The 17,009-nt window shown below is 37.3% G+C and overlaps 1 protein-coding gene across 1 annotated transcript; it reads right to left on the bottom strand.

The window, feature by feature from the left end:
- Nucleotides 1-248: 248 nt before the first annotated feature.
- cbln1 (cerebellin 1 precursor) lies at nt 249-5,479 on the bottom strand. Its single transcript, XM_053500597.1, has 3 exons — nt 4,844-5,479; nt 4,398-4,517; nt 249-1,260 (listed from the first exon to the last, which is right to left on the bottom strand). Exons 1-3 carry the CDS (start codon nt 5,093-5,095, stop codon nt 1,063-1,065), a joined length of 570 nt encoding a protein of 189 aa, XP_053356572.1. The 5' UTR covers nt 5,096-5,479; the 3' UTR covers nt 249-1,062.
- Between the last annotated feature and the right edge of the window lie 11,530 nt (nt 5,480-17,009).

Genomic DNA, 17,009 nt, shown 5'->3' with positions numbered 1-17,009 from the left:
AATGAATAAAAGGAAGGGTTTCTTAATATTCACACATATCTTACAGTCAATAATAATAAATTATTTTATAGTACTTCTGATATAGCTTACTGTAAGTAAGTGTAGCAACATTTCTCAAACAAAAACAAGAAGCATTGATAGCTTGGCTGCAGCATTATGACACACACACATACACACAAGCACACATTCACACACACACACACATTCACACACACACGCACACACACATTCACACAAGCGCGCACACACACACACACACACACACACACACACACACACACACACACACAACCACTACTATTAACACTGAAATACGGAAATACAGATTATTCAGATTGAGATAGTCATAGAGTATATCATATAGAAATTTGAAGGATTTTATATATCTGTATATATCCAGTATACAGTAAGAGTCTCTTTGAGGAGTTCAGATACTCTCCAGGCATAACAGACTGAAACATGTCCTCCTGTTTTGAGGAGAATAGCAGAACCAAAAAGAGCGAAAGTGCTCATGAAGACTGAAGGGAACAGCATCAGAGATCTATGTTTGAACAACTGAGGTTGCTAATTGAGATACTGTATGGAAATTAAGAACTGAAGATTTTATGCAGGCGAGGATCAAGGTTAACAAATTGCCAGTTTGAGTTAATGGGGTGGGATGATTTTGTGCATTGAGTTTTATAACAGACATTCATTAAATGTCTGGTGATAGACGTTCGATAAAGCAGATGAAAAGGAGATCTGTAGGGAGAAAGGCAATAGCCTCTTTAGATTTATTGTTAACTGGTAATTATTGTAATCATAATAACAAAATAAAAATAAATAAATAAATTCATTAATTAAAAGTTTTGGCTGTCCAGAGCTGTAGGCAAGCAGCGGAGCGAGCAGGTCAAAGAGCTAGCCACACTAATTCTCTTTTAAAATTCCCTCTTTATATATATACTGTATCTCTGTCACACACACACCTTCTTCCCCTCATCATCTCTCATTCTCACTCTATCGCCACAGTCCCACAAGCTGGTGAGCTGAAGAGCAATAGTCCCTACATGGAGAGCCCCTCATCTACAGAGGGAAGACGAGGAAGCCAGAGAAGGTGGAGTACTTCCAGCCACCCATCAGGTTGCCCCGTTCCAGCTTGAGGTAGGCACGATCACCTTTCTCCATTTGGATCAGAACACCATTGCTGGCAGCCTCGCGCGTCACGTCCTGGTCTCCAGCAAAGGCTGAGATCACAGGCCACCCATTGTGCATTAGGCTTACCTGTAACAAAGACACAGGATATGAGCAAGGCACAAACAAGCTTACTTTATTTCTTCTAATTTGCAGTATTATCTATTTTGAAAAAATACAGCTTTTCTTCTCTTCATAAATCAACTATCATCAAATAAAACTACACAATATTCCATCATGACGTGATGTACTTTTCGCGGTGGTCCAGCCCAAACATCAAATTACGAGACACATTGTTTCTCTTGCAGTTTTTTGTTCATTAATCTCCATTCATACACTTTTATAGATTAAGACAGGTAATGTCTTGGTATTAGACACTAGAATTCAGTGAGTAAGTTTTAAAGCTTATTATTAATTTTATGGGACACATTGAAAGAACTGGGGAGGTTTGTGTGTATATTGAAGTAAAATAAAATGATACTTGCTCAGTGTATTTTTTCTACAATCATACAGTAGATCTATAAATAGATAACAGTCCTGAAATTGCTGTGGCCGAGTATATTGCACACCAGTAACATAGTTGAACGACGTGTGTGGAACAGTCAGTGTAATTCCTGCTGGCAAAAAGACATGAAGTCGATTGTTCCCATCAGCACCAATTACATGGCAGAACAAATAGAGAAGTGGTTGGAGCTTGTTGTCAGGTCCACTCAAGTCATCTTATTAACGCTAAAGTACCCAATTAGGAAAGGAAATACGGATAGAAGTCTACTGATTGTGTCATCACCCTTGGACTAATTCAGCATTTAAAAGAACAGACAGATTCTGACACACAGTTCTGGTTGGGGTAACAGCAGCATGGTGACAGGGGCCTACACTATCACCAACCTGCCCAATCATTCTCAATGATTTTTTTTTCTTTCAGGCAAAATGACTGACACCGGTATGATGTAAAATGGGATATATTACGGTATATCTCCATTAACAAGGCTGGAGACTCCTTTGTATTACCATAGTCACATTGAATGGTTTGGTTCCACTTTGAAAGTTTGAAAGTTCATGCATTAAATGTTTTATGGATTTATTCCTATTGATCAAATGATTTTAAAACTAATTCCATGGAAGATCTTCAACTATGATTTGGAATATATCAAATCTAATCTGGTAACCTACATAAAATATTAACAACATTTACATTGTGGGAAGGTTTATGTATTTTTGCAGGCCAGACGGCCTAGTACAGGCTTCTTCAGCTGAACACTGTGCATGATAAAGTAGGAACCCTTTTTCACCAGCAAGATGCTATTAGAAAAACATTTTCTTAACCCAAGAGAAGGACATATGATATCGCACTCTTTGCATTAAAAATGTATTGTTGCATTTTCATCCTTTTGTTTACTTTCATTCAGAGAGAACCAGAAAGTTTATATTGTGAAATGTAAAAAACATTGCATTTAAATGTTATATGCTTACTGCACGACTGTTATCAAAATGTTCGATTACTTTTGGATTTAACAAATATAATTTTATTTAATACAGAAATTCTTATCAACATGAGAGTTTTTAGTTAGTTTACTCTAATCTTACAATTTTGTCTATGTGCAGTATTTGGTTTCACACACTTCTAAAAAGAGTCCTTTAATTACCAGCAAATATTTAGAAGACAAAAGATACGGTAATGTTCAAAAAGACTGCATGGTCTGATATAACACACTTTGAAGTGTATATAACACACATACAAATCCATTTTATTGGCTCGTCCTGGTTTTAAAGCCAGGGAGCACTTATCGAGTAAAACTAAACACAAAGATGTGTTACATGCACTTGAGTCTGCTAAAAATAATTTATTTATAGGCAGTCAGTGCAATCAGTTTCATATGTGGTAGTTATGTTCTAGTGCGCTGCTGTGCATTGATGAGAGCTTTTAACCACAGGCATCCTTAAAGCTTAGCGGTCAGTGTGGTTATTATGCTTTAATTAACTGTTTTAATAAATAAAGCTAATTAAATGCAGAGGCTTATTGACACACTCTCCTAAAAAAAGGCAGACTAAAATGGATGATTCCTTTTCACTGGAGTAATGCACTCAAGCATACACACTTTTGCACCTAATATCTGTGTTTCACTTTAAAATGTGTACATGGATTTAAGGTACATTGTAAAAGCCTCTTCTTTGAGAGTGAATTTGATTCATATATAGATTGTGCATAACATATAAATGTACATGCATAACTTAAACATTTAACAATAGACTTAAAAAAATGAACTCCAATATAAAATGTATATCACCATGGCTACTATGTTCTGCATTTACTGTACATATCATTATTTGGCCTATAGTTTACAATTTGAATCACTAGATAAATAAAACCTGAATAAAACACTAAGACCATCTAATAACATCCATGAAGATGCATTATGAACAAATACATTTCTAAGATTAAAGAGGTATTGCTGAGATTAAAAGTAGATGTAAAAAAATTTATTTTTAATTGAAAGAAACATTCTACTTTTTTCTCTTTCAAACACAAACCAACTGCTTATATTTACACTGATAATTATTTCCGCTGTGCACTGTGTGTGAGATGTGGTGGGTTATTTTTTCTTTTTCTTTTAACATTTGTTTGTTTTTATTTCTCACTTCACAAAAGGTGCAATTTGGACCTTGTTTGCTTTGTGCTTTTTATTTATTTACTTATTTTTCTTGAGCTAATTTCAGATCTTTGCAATGCAAAAGGACTGCAAAACATCAAGATAAGTTTGAATTAGTCATAGTGCTGTCAGTCTGATTCATTTAAAACAGCAGTGGATTTAATATTTAATTCTATGCTTTAATGACAGAAAAGTCGTTTCTGTTGTTGTTGTTGTTGTCATTTTTTATTAAATAATGCAAATATATTTCATTGTCACTATATTCCATGGTCTTGAAAATTTTTGGTCATCTTGCAAATCTCCTAAAAGAAAAAAAAGGGACTGCACATGATGCAGAATTCAGTAGTTCATGTGCGGATGGTCCCCCTAATGCGTATGTTATATTTAGTGATAGTGCTGAAATAGTCCCTCTTAATAATTTTATAATAAACACTAATACTTATTTACTTTTTTATTACTTAGCTAAATCGGGCTCACATTAACATTTAATCAGAACTATATACAGATACACACAGAGGCAAACACACGCGCACGCGCACACAGACGCGAGAGTCGCGCACAGAGAAATCCACTTACCTGGATAGTTTGCCGGTTATAAACCTTCACGACGTGGAAATTAAAACTGTAAATCCCTTTTCGTGGGGCGAAGAAATTACTCCTCTCTTCGTCGAAACTTCTGCCAACGTTCACGAGAACCTGAAGGAGAAACCGCAGCGCAGTGAATGAAGAGTCTCATTACAATCCCGATCACAAACACGCGCTAATGCAAACAGAACTGAAATGTAAAGTTTTCTTTCTTTCTAAATGTGAAAGTTGTGAACAAGACTGAAGTTTGTGCTGTGGCCTTGGGGACGGTTTTCGATTTTATTATCAGTGGACACGCTGAGAATAAAATAATGCACCCGTGTCACACCTGAGAGCTGCTACCTCAAAGCAACATTACAACAGCTCCTCATCAACACCATGCTTACGACGCGAACACAGCATTCCCCCGCGTTGTAATTCACATAAGAAAAAGTTACCTGATCAAAGTAGATGACCATTGTCCGGTTGCTCATCTCTGACGGCTCGTGGTTGGTGTTCCTGACAGCGGAGAAGGCGACTTTGGCGCTGCCGGAGCGCACGGAAATCCCGAGCGCGGTGCCGGTAGGGTCAGAAGTTGGGTTCGAATCGCACACGACCAGACATTTTCCCTCTAGCACGATGGGCTCCGTCTCGTTCTGCGCGCTCGCCAGGCACCCTAACGCCAGCGCGCACAGCACAAACGCCAGCATTACTGTAACTTCAACCTGCAGCCTCTTAACACTTCTCTCAGCTCGCTCAGCAAGTCACAGCCGTCTCCAGGCTGAAAATCAAGCGTTCTTCAGGAGTGGTTGTCCAAATAAACTGGGTTTGATGTAATTATTTATTTAAATTTATTCAATTGTTTTGTCCTGTCTGCGATTTGTGAATTGTTTTTTTTGTTGTTGTTGTTTCTAAATCCTCTTATCAGTCGTATTTTCCCCAGTGAACTCGTCTCGAGTCGTCGGCGGTGCACGCAGCGAGGCCCTCGTCTAGTCGGCGCGCGGCTGAGCACATAGCGCGGGGCTCCGTCTGCTCGCGCGCTCAATTATTGACGCGTGAGATATTGGAAGTGATACACAAAGGCTGGTGAGCACGCGCCGTCGCCCCCGCCCCCTCCGCACGGCTCCCCACCGGCCCGTGAGCGCGGCTTTGGGCTGCCAATTGCGGTGCCTGGACCGCCTCTACAGCCGGTGACGCGCAGCAAAGCACCGCCCCTTTTTTTTTTCCTGAGGAAGAAGACTCGTACAGGTGGGCTTGCCGGTGCTCGAGATTCTGGAGAGAGGAAGGAGTCGTTGCTGAGTTCCTCTAAAAATGGGGGCCGTGACGCGCGAACAAGAGGTCATTTGTCTTTGTGCGCTGCGTTCTAATGGATTATGGAGACAACCCAAGTAGTCTTTATGAATGACTCCATGAACGCGCAAGAACTTTTTTTAATGGATTCTAGCGCATCATGCCTCACTGGACATATGTTTTAAAAAAAGAAATCATAATTAAATCGAGTAATAGGTTAGTTCTTCCACACACGTGCAGGACACAAGTATTCACAAATATGACTGCAGTGCTCATCGTTTATCGTTCACAGAAGCGACCCTGGCGAATCGCAATAGCGCTGCCTACATAGCTTAAGAAACGCGACCTCTTGTTTGCCATATCGTGTCTGCAGTTCTTTACAAGATGACGGAATCGCTCTGGCGTTTCAGACCGTATACCTTAAATGCGTTTTCGCCTGCGGAAGGCCCGCGCGCGCGCTTCCCGAGCTGACAACGTGCGTTCTGCGCCAGCGCACTCCCTACATGACATTTAATAAATGAGATCACTGAGCGGGTTTCAGGGGGAAGGAAGACGTGGCAAGTTAAACAGAACAATGGACTGTCTTGACATTTGAAAGAAACAGCGGCAGCAACAACAAAGCATGTAGGAGAATACATAAGCCGAGGAGTTAATTAAAGACGTCGGAAGACACCTTATTGAAGAAGGGTGCGCCATGACATCACTCACAACTGACCACTTGGGGCTTGGGGTGGTGGGGAGACTTTAAAGCTTCAAAGATGTTACAGATAGACCCTAATAACAAGGAATAAAACAAGGAAGCACCCAGGTGCCTCCATTTAAGCCCAGTTGTTCTAGTGTATTCATTTAGTCAATTAAGAGTAAATGAATAATGTATTCCAAAATAAGAGAAGAATCTGCAATGGACCATGTGGTTTATCCTACCATTCTTTTAGACTTAAAGCCTGCGTGAACCTCAAATGGCTCCAATTCATTTTAGTGATGTAATACAAGACAAACCAAAGCAAAAAAAAAAAAAAAAACAGGAGCTTGGAGCGAGCACACTCAACCTCAGTGGTTATGTTCTTTTTAAAAACAAGCAAGCAAACAAACAAATGCATAAAACACTATTGTGGGTAGACACAGCCTTTCTCTGTACTTGATTAGATTCAGGTAAAAACAAAGCTTGTTTTCCCGTAGGTATGGATAAAGTGGGTAGACAAAATGATTTGCTGAAAAGATCAGGTGGCTCTTGACTCTCATCCACTTAAACAACACAGCACACACAGCCAGTGAGCTAATGTGTTTCCAACCAAACCAGTCATGATTTTAAGGCTTTCCAACACTGTTCTATCATATTCAACTGTCAGTCAAATATTACATCACAGTATGTAAAAGAGGGATCAGCTAAATTTCTTCTATAAACAAAGAAAAGACAAAAAAGACAACAAAAGGAGAATCCCTCGTCACAGTAGCTGAGCAGTGAAAGCTTCGCTATTGGAGTGTCAGGACGGATATTGCGTGGTGACAGCTTTCCCGTGAGGACCGATCCTGCCATGCACCACATCCTCCAGGTCTCACTGCATCTCACTGCTACCTGAGGTGCCTCCATCTGCCCAATTTGTAATTAAAACAATAATGTGTCTGTATTTCCCTCTTTGTGAGGACGTTCTGTCCACATGATGATAGGATTAAATATTTTACTCTCACAGGACCTTTTTTTTTGTAAGCCCTGAAGAAAATGATTTAGGATTAGGTATAAGGATTAAAAATATTCTTATTTAGTTAACACACCTCAGTGGAAGAACAACCATCTTATTCTCTCTCTCTCTCTCTCTCTCTCTCTCTCTCTCTCTCTCTCTCTCTCACTGTGTGTGTGTGTGTGTGGTTGAAATGAACATAAACTCCTTGATGCGTTCACACATTATATCAGACACACAAGACAGGGAAAACAGTTCCACAGAAAACACCCTCAATGTTATAATGACATGCATTCCTTTAGAAACGTCTGTCCCTGTAGCTGTAGACAGAACGATAACTTATGGTCATTAAACAGCCATCAGCAAGCAAGTGTTCGAATCCTCGAAATGAGGAGTTAACAACTGTTGTAATTAGCACACTTATTTAAAACATTTAGCACATTGTAAATCGAGCTTCACCATAACATGTTTAGTTGTTGTGCTTTGTTCTGGAGTGCCAGAGATTTTTCCCCACAGTGTAATGAACATACTCTTCTAACCTCTGCCAGGTTCTTTTAGTGAAGGGGTATATGGACAACAAGAGTTCTCCATCTCTCTGGAATTGATATTAATTACATTGCAGTGATGGCGTTAATATTTAATCAACATCTTTTCTTTTTTTTATTAGTATCATTTTGGGTTATGACAATAATTAATTTGATTAGTAGTAAGCTGTGCCCATTCCTTCGCTGAACATAATTCAATCAACATTGTAAAGCCCTGCAAATTCAATTGAGCAAATTACATTAGACTTGACTATTATTGGTGGCCTGTTGGCAGCTCATTCCAAACAGACTTTCTGTTCTGTATGCATTTTGATAATGAGATTTAACAGGACCGGCTCACTCTGCTCATCTGGGTATGTGACACTGACAGCTTAAGGTCAGAACAGAGGCTGAAAATATCAGTCCCAATAAACTTTCTTTAAATGCACATTCTGGCAACTAGCCTCTGTTTCCTATGGAACCAGATCTGTGTGCCCTTAACACGATTTCAAAATACACTACTTTATACTGTATGGTATATTTTAATTATTGAGTTACTCATTTGATTTCTTTAAAATACCTTTGTACATTGGTGGCTATTTGTTACATTAGACAAAAATTCCATAGTCCAATATTTGCAACATTTATGAGTTCTAATAATTCTAATATTTCTAATAAGAAAATTAGAAAAGTTGCAAAAGTTATGTTTAAACCATTAAATTTACAGTTCCACCCTTTTGTGTAATTTGTACTTTTATTAGTTTTCTATTACTAGATTTTTTTTCCCCAAATGCACCCTAGAAAAAAGAACAAGAGAGTAAATACACATCCAATTATACTTGTATTACCCAAACACAATCTCAGTTAAAGCAGATGACGTGTTTCATCAGTGTCAGTGAGGCAGGACTCAAAATATCACCCAAAACTGAGATCTGTTTCAAATGGCTGTACACTCTGCATTTACCTGACATGACAGTTACTGATAGGCTGCATGAATCTACAGTCTGGTCTAGAAAGAAAACAGTCCCCATTTTGTAGCTTTATACAATTCTGTGCATTTTCCTTATAATAATTTGTGCTGCTTTTGTACTTGGTTCACAAAATTAAAAAAAAAAAAAAAAAAAAAAAAAGATGTATATTAACAGCCAATAATCTGAATTGATTTCATTTTGTTTATTGTTTGTTTTCCCTTAAAGAAGGGGGCTCACCCTGCTTTCCCAGTTATACTAGCTGCCACTGCCTATGTGGAAATTAAGAAAAAGAAGAAAATTAGCCCTTGCATTTATGAATGTTGTGTGTGTTTCATCATGCTTTTCATCCAAATTTGCAATAAAGTACGCATAAAGTATTTACAAAGGGTATGATTTTTTTATGTTGCTGTAACAGAGAAATGCAGGCTTTTGCTTTGCACATATAATATTGATACTAAAATTATTGTTGGTAAGTCTCTTGTTTGTTAAGCAGCTTCAAACCATATTAACTAGCTTACGTAAAAACAACATGTATTTTAAATCCATTATTTTAAAATAAAGAACAGGACAATTATCAAAGAGTTTTTCTGCAAGCCTTGTAGATGTCTCTCTGCTTTGAGTATGTAAGATACTGTACAGCAGTAACACCCTCACTACAGAGAACTTACATTCTGCTGTTTCAGATTGTGTTTAATGCTACCACTAGACATTAGTGTAATAGTTTTATTGTTTTAAAATTTGTACAGAATTGAATTATCATGATTTGTTCATAGATGTGTGGATTTTACCATGCCTCTGAACATGATTCATGATCAGATCTGAGAAGTAAAACTACCTATTTTATAATAGCAGGTTTACTATATCCATCTAGATAGTGCCAGAAGACACAATCATTAAACTGAGTGTTAAATAACAGATAGGGGCACAGTATTTCTTGGCTGAACATGTCTATTTCCACTCCTCAGGTGACTATCCAATTTGTTAAAAGTTAAATCAGAGCTATGAGCATACTAAATTGTGTGTGGCTGTGGTCTTTGAGGACCATCGTCTTTAAATAGTGATTTTTTTTATAGTTGAATAATAGACTTCTAAACTTGGATATATAATTGTTCTTTTTGAGCATGTTTTTTTCCTCATTCTGCACAACACACTGATGGTTTTACTTCTAAATTGTTTATAATATAAAATGTGTCTGATTTACATAATCACCCCTGCTTTGTTCTAGAGTTATGGTGCACTCAAGCCGAGTGAGAAAATAACCATTAAACACTCAAAGAGTATAAATATTGCATTTGGTGATATAGAACCCACTTGACTCTTAAGGGAACAGAGACCAAATTTCCTCAAAACCACTGCAAACAGGTTATGAAATTTCACTGAAAAACAAGTACACTAGAAATTTGTATTTTAAAATCCTGTATTACACAACAAAAGGTTAATATATTCATTTTAATATATCATTTATATGAAATGTACTGCATTTTAAACGCATTATGTGATTAAGGTATATGTAAGTATTAGTGTACGTACACAGACATGCCTGGTAAGGGTTAATGGGAGAGAGCAGCCAGCCACATGAGTGCAAGTGTCCTTTAGTACCATGTCTAGCCTTTTCAGCAAGCCTTTTAACACCTAACAGTCCCAGCAGGCTCTGATGCTGCCTTTCTTTTGTGTGTGATGAGAAAAGAAATCTGTATGTGAAAAAAAATACCTGCCTTATTGTTTCAAGGTGTGTAATCACCTGTCATACATATTTTAGCACTCATCAGGACCTATTTTCATGCCATTTGCTGACAGGTCTTGCATTTAACTAATTTGGCTGCACACAATCCAACTTTTTTACATTTATACATTTTGTGGTCATAAATTAATGCATTACACTCTCTTTAGACTCTCAAGACTGGCATGAAAAGCAGCATGACATCCAAAATCTTCTGGTCCAACTGGATTTTGTATGCCAATTTTTAGTCCAGAAATGCCCAAGTCCCTTTCTTAAAATTAATAAAAAAATTAGAGGATGATCCTTTTCCTAGAACCTAGTTTTTGTGGATTTTACCCCATGTTCTCACTCAACTTCATGCTAAATAGGAATTTAAATTTAAATGTATTAATTAAATACAAGAACTGTAACGGAAGTAATGTAAAAGTGGACATAACTTTTTTTATTTTATAACTGACATAGGTTGTTCAAATTCCACATCTTCCTGTTCTTCCATTATTGATTTATGATTTTTATTTGTGGACAAAGGTTGGGTGCAGGCCCTCCAACATCAACAAAAGTCTACAGAATGTTTAAGGAGATAGCACCATTGACAAAAGCAATGTGCACAGACGGACGAAGCAGTGGAAACCAGAACTCAAGACAATGGAAGACCAAAACTGAGAATTTCAAAGAGGATTTGAGAGTTGGGTTCAACAGTGGATAATGCATTGCTTGTGGAGTGGACTATGATGTAGAGTAGTATCTTTGTACACAACAAGATTTACTCTGCCAATATGTGGAATTTGAACAACACATGTCAGTTAATAAAAAGGTCCCACAAAAACAAATACCCATTTTTGCATTATTTTTTGGTACAGCCATCCTAACATCTTACAATTACTTTACTCATAATAAATAAGATATATATACTGGACAAAAAAAATTAAGGGGACACTTGATGTCCTGGTTCGACTTGAACCTTACATACACATATGATCACATATGATGGGCGTTCAAGTCAAACTGGCACTAAGTGTTCCCTTAATTTTTTTAAACATATAAGATATATAAGTCACTCGATACTGAAAGCTTTAGCTTTTACAATACATACATGCCATAAAGTCAATTAAACTCTAAACCATAGACTCTAAAACTTAAAAATAAGAGTTTTATGAATATAAAAGTCAGCAATATCAATAATGTTCACCAGGGTGCCAGGACAGAGAAGAGTCTTTATGGATGACGAATTTTCCCTGGTTGTCCAAACAGCTGAGTCTCTGGCTGAACCACACACTTAACTAACCACTAATGAAATAGAAGTATGTTCCCCCCAGTTGCCCTGCAATGGATTGGGATCCTTGTAACCCTGTACAAGATAAGCATTATAGAAAATGAATTAATGAATTAATGTTCTCTCAGTGTGTGGCTGGTTTACTCTGCGTACTATGGTGGCCCTGAAGTGCAAAACAAATTAACAAAACTGAAAACAAAATAATAAAACCCAAAACAAAATATCAAATTCAAAACCAAATTAACCAAATGGAAAACAAAATAAATAATTCAAAAACAAAATATCAAAACCCTAAACAAAATAACAAAACCCAAAACCAATTTGTTATTTTGTTTTGGGTTTTTTTGTTTTGTTTTTAGTTTTGTTATTTTGTTTATTTAATTTATTTTGTTTTCCGTTTTGTTAATACCGTAGGGTACTCCTGTGTCCTCCTACAGTCCAAAGATATGAGGTGTATGTGTGTGTGGGGGGGGGTGCGCGCACGCTTGTTCTCAAAGGATAAGCACTGAAGATAATAAACTAAGGGAAAAGAAAACTAAAACAAAAACTATTTTTTATATTGCTGTACCAACTCATCTTCAACCAGGTCTCAGAACCCAATCCCTTTGTAGAGGATATTATTTTCTTGGAGACTACAAACCACTTCTGTAAGTCTCTTTGTCAGATTTCTTTCACATTTTAAATCTGAGATTATATTTAACTTAATAAATGACATTTTTCTCATAACCTTGTCTAGCCTTCTTTACCAAGGATGCCAATAACTCTGGAGCTGCCTTATGAAACCGAAATGTACTTCTAGATGTTTTATTTATTATTGCAAGTATTGATCACCACCCAAATATGTGGAGTATAGAATTCTCAGCTGGCAACTCTTACTAGAATGATCTACAGGGCAGTAAATCATTCTGGACACATATAAAGGTTTTTTTTTTTTTTTTTTTTTTTTACAATTTGAAAAATTAGTTGCATGTTGCATCAAACATGATGTTTATAGAGTGACATCTATCATATTTGTTTATATGTCTATCTATGACAAAATATTTAACTATTTGTATTTTATATCCAAAATTACATTACATTTTATGGGTGATTGAAAAAAAAAAAAAAGTGGATATTAGTATATGCCAAAATTGTCATTCGGTAAAAAACATATTACACTATTCACTATTCAACCTAGAGTAGTTACTTGCATTATGTGTAGATCCAGAGGATTGGTGTCTTTGATTTGTTTATTTCCATTGATCAGAGTTTTAACCCTAAATCCGCGTGATGTAAACTTGTTTACATATTTTACCAACAATCTCCAGCTGAAACTACACAAGCATGTAATTAGAGCCATTTTATTTTCTATTTCCTTCCCCGAAGCTGAAGTGAGAAAAAACAGGGGGGAAGAATAGGTGCACAAACAGTGTGGGCCATTAGGATCAACATTGAAAGACGGGTCTTCAGAGTCCACTTTTCTTTTATAGCTTAAAATGTCTCCCGCCTGGCATGCCAACAATAACCCTCGATAAGAATAAAAAGCGCCATCAACAATAATGGTTTACACGCATACACACTGACTCACTCTTACATACAAGTGCAAACACAAGCACACATGCTGAAATCACACAGTTGAGCCCTGTAAATCTGCTGCTCTGGCCTTTTTCCTGGCTCGTCTCTGCTCCCCCTGCTGTCTGTAAAGTGTGTAATAATGGCTTTCATTTGGTTATGGGAGTGGAAAGGCCACCTAGAGATGGCCAGATTGAATCTTACGTGTGTCAGAGGAGAAAGGGAAACAGCACTGTGTTGTCAGGAGAGCGCTGGTGAAAAATAACCTGTCATCACTTTTCTCCCGTTCAGTACACTGCTCTTTGCCTTCCTTATTTTTGTAGCTTACTCACACCAGCATTTTTAAAGACAAGGTGAGAGACAATGGTTGTGATTAAGAAAATAAAAAAAACACAGCTGTGTAAATCTAGACAACTATTTTTGAATGTTTACTGTTAAAGACAAGCAGACTGTAGAGCAGCAATGATGAAAAACACTCGTAACATTTAATTGCTGGTGAGTGTACGGCAAAAACCCTTTTACAATTCGAACAAATCCTCTATCAGCATTAATTTGGATCATCAATTTAGATCCTATCAGCTGTCACTGGCATTTATTATTCATTTGGGTATCCCCTGAACCTGTCATCCCAACCAGAACCGCTACTAAGGAATGGATTTAATAATATTCAAAAATATGTTGATGATGCAAAATCCAGAAGTGTGCAGGAATGGAAAGTCCTTATCCCATCCATATCATGACCTGTAGACAGGTTGTTTCCATTGACTGATCTTAAAAATGTTTTCGTAACCTCAGTGCAAAAGGAAAGACTATTATCATGAACCATTTCCCACATACCATATAGTAAACACAATCTAAAACTAAGGGTTTAAATTTCCTGTGTAATGAAAATGTAGAGAGCAATGCGTATACAATTCCTTTTAAAAGCAATCATGGGTAGCACCAGATACAGTAAGGGCTTGGGGTTGCTGTCCTAGCCTCCCCAATTTAACCACAGCACCGCCAAAATATGGCAATCGTTTATTTATAAAAATTTTTTTCGAATGTGTGTATACACCCACTCACTACTCGTCTATACCTCTTTTACTGTACAGTGACCTGGAGCCTATCCTAGGAAACTTAGAGCGCAAGGTGGGGTACACCCTGGAGAGGGTGCCAATCCATCGCAGGGCACACACATACACGCGCTAATTAGCCTGTTATTAGGCTAATTAGCCTAAGCTGCAGATCTTTGGACTGTGGTAGGAACCCGGAGAAAACCCACCAAGCATGGGGAGAACATGCAAACTCCATGCGCACAGAGACAGGAATCAAGCCTGGCCAGGAATCAAACCCAGACCCTGGAGGCGCAAGGCGACAGCACTAACCACTACACCACCGTGGCGCCTGTGTGTATACAATCATTTATTATTTGAAGAATGAATACATTAACAGATAACAGATTATTTTTAGACATTAAGCAAACACACAGGATCTGCTAAAACCAATGGGCACAGCACACAGTGAACGTTTAGCTTTACTATCATGTCCTGTTTTTCAGGGTACTTTCTTTCTTTCCATGTGTAATTTAGCTTTCGTGAAGCATGAATGATATTATAATGGATAATTTTTTCACATAAATGCAGTGTTTCGTTTTAAAGATGTCTAATGAAAAGTGCATGATTTTTCCCTGTTATGAATTTAATGCATTTGGCAATTGAGGCAAAAATTTAAACTCCTTACAGGAATCTCTGTGTGATGTTCTTTCATATAACATTAGGTCTATGGAACAGAACAGTTTGTGATCTCTGATTCTGAGACTGAAATGTGCCTAAACCTGTGCCATGTGTGTGTGTGTGTGTGTGTGTGTGTGTATGTCTGCATGGCATGCTGCTGATATGTAAGCCCTGGCGGCGAAAAATTGTGTGAAATGTTATATTCACTCGTGTGTTTAGGTTGGGGTGAAAACATTTAATCTATACCCTTTGTGCTAAATATCTAACCTTTTGTTTGACTCAATGGCATTTTAAATGCCGCAGTGCGGATACTACATATATGCATGTGCACAAGCATGTGTATTGGGGGTGTTGCAATTAAGCAATATCATGTGAGACTGATATTGTACTGTACTGAATATCAGCATGGCTGGGATGCAGCTGTAGGCATCAGTCCGAATGCCGAAAATATCACAGCTGTTTTTATATTTTTAACAACAGTACAATCTAGAATGTGACGTTGCTTTTCCCCCAACAGTTCAACAGATTATTTGTTTATTTATTTATCATACCAATTATTTTTATTTTATTATTTTGCTTTAACACATACTGTATCTTTCCATGACTGGTGGAACTATTGCTGAGCTGGCAACCGAGGGTTAGTGTATCAAATGGGGTAAAAGTAGTTTTAAATTCTTACTGGTACCATGTAAGGAAATGATAAGGTGAATAAACCATGGCAGCAGTGCACAGTCCTGTAAATCTCTTGTAAGCTTCCCTTTATAATTCAACTTATTCTGCTTTAGAATATCAGGATCCAAGTTAAATCACAATAACAGTGGTAAATGGAAAGCTAGTGTGCTGGATTTCGCGATCCCTTTTTTCATACCATATACTGTAGCGCTCTTAATCAGAGGGGTTAGAGAGAGAATTGTGATTCGGCTTTGTGTTAGAAGGCAGTTAGCATTGTAACTTACTTCAGCCATGAATGAGCCATTCCAAACAGCATAGAAGCAGATATTAAGCAGACAAAGTGTGTTTTCCTGCTGAAAGTGCGCCTGTGACTGGGTTTGAATGTGGGTTTTAGCAGGCAGCTGTTCTCCCCTCTCTCCAGCACTGTGAAAAAATGGCACAAACTAATATAACTATAAATTTGTCCTATCAGAAGGAAATTCTGACAGGGTAGCACATTAATGGAAAACCATACAATTCAGAAATATCAAGCTTTAGCAAAAAAATATCAAGCTTTAGCAAAAGAAACTCTCCAGTGATAACTATGGAGCTAAATGGGACGGTGCACACGCTGATCTAGAAAGGTGAGCAAATCAATAGAACATAGGCTTGTATCTTTCAAATAGTAACATTTCTTTTTAGATGTACAATGGTATTGTTTAAACTGTGACTTAAAAGGAGCAAATAGTTCTATTACAACAGGCTATAAAATGAATGAAGTTGTGAATGGAGACATTAACAAGATTTTTGGTTGAATAGCTGAAATAAAACACAAACAATAAGCTCAGTGAAACACAATGTCCTTGTTTTACTACTTTGTCTATTTTTTATAATAATGCATTTTCCATTAAACTTTAAATGCTAAACTTTAAGATAATAAAAGATCCTCAGAACTTATTGAAACTTATGAAAATACTCTTGGACATAGAAATATATATATTTTTTGTGTGAAATCTTTCCTTTAATAAGTTATTATTATCATCATGTTGCTAGATAGATCCATCCATTCATCTAGGAACCAACTAGGGACTGTGGAGGCCAATGGTGAACATTGTATTCATTATTATTTTTATGACCATGAGGCGGGAATCAAACCTGGACCCTGGAGGTGATAGTGCTAACTATTAGACCACTGTGCTGCAGATACGTAATAATATAATAAGTGTTCACATCTATGTGTTTTGGACATT

Source organism: Clarias gariepinus, chromosome 7 (genome assembly GCF_024256425.1).
Source record: "Clarias gariepinus isolate MV-2021 ecotype Netherlands chromosome 7, CGAR_prim_01v2, whole genome shotgun sequence".
Lineage (NCBI taxonomy): Eukaryota > Metazoa > Chordata > Actinopteri > Siluriformes > Clariidae > Clarias > Clarias gariepinus.
Note: the sequence above shows the minus strand (reverse complement) of the source record. Positions and strands in the feature narration are given on the sequence as shown.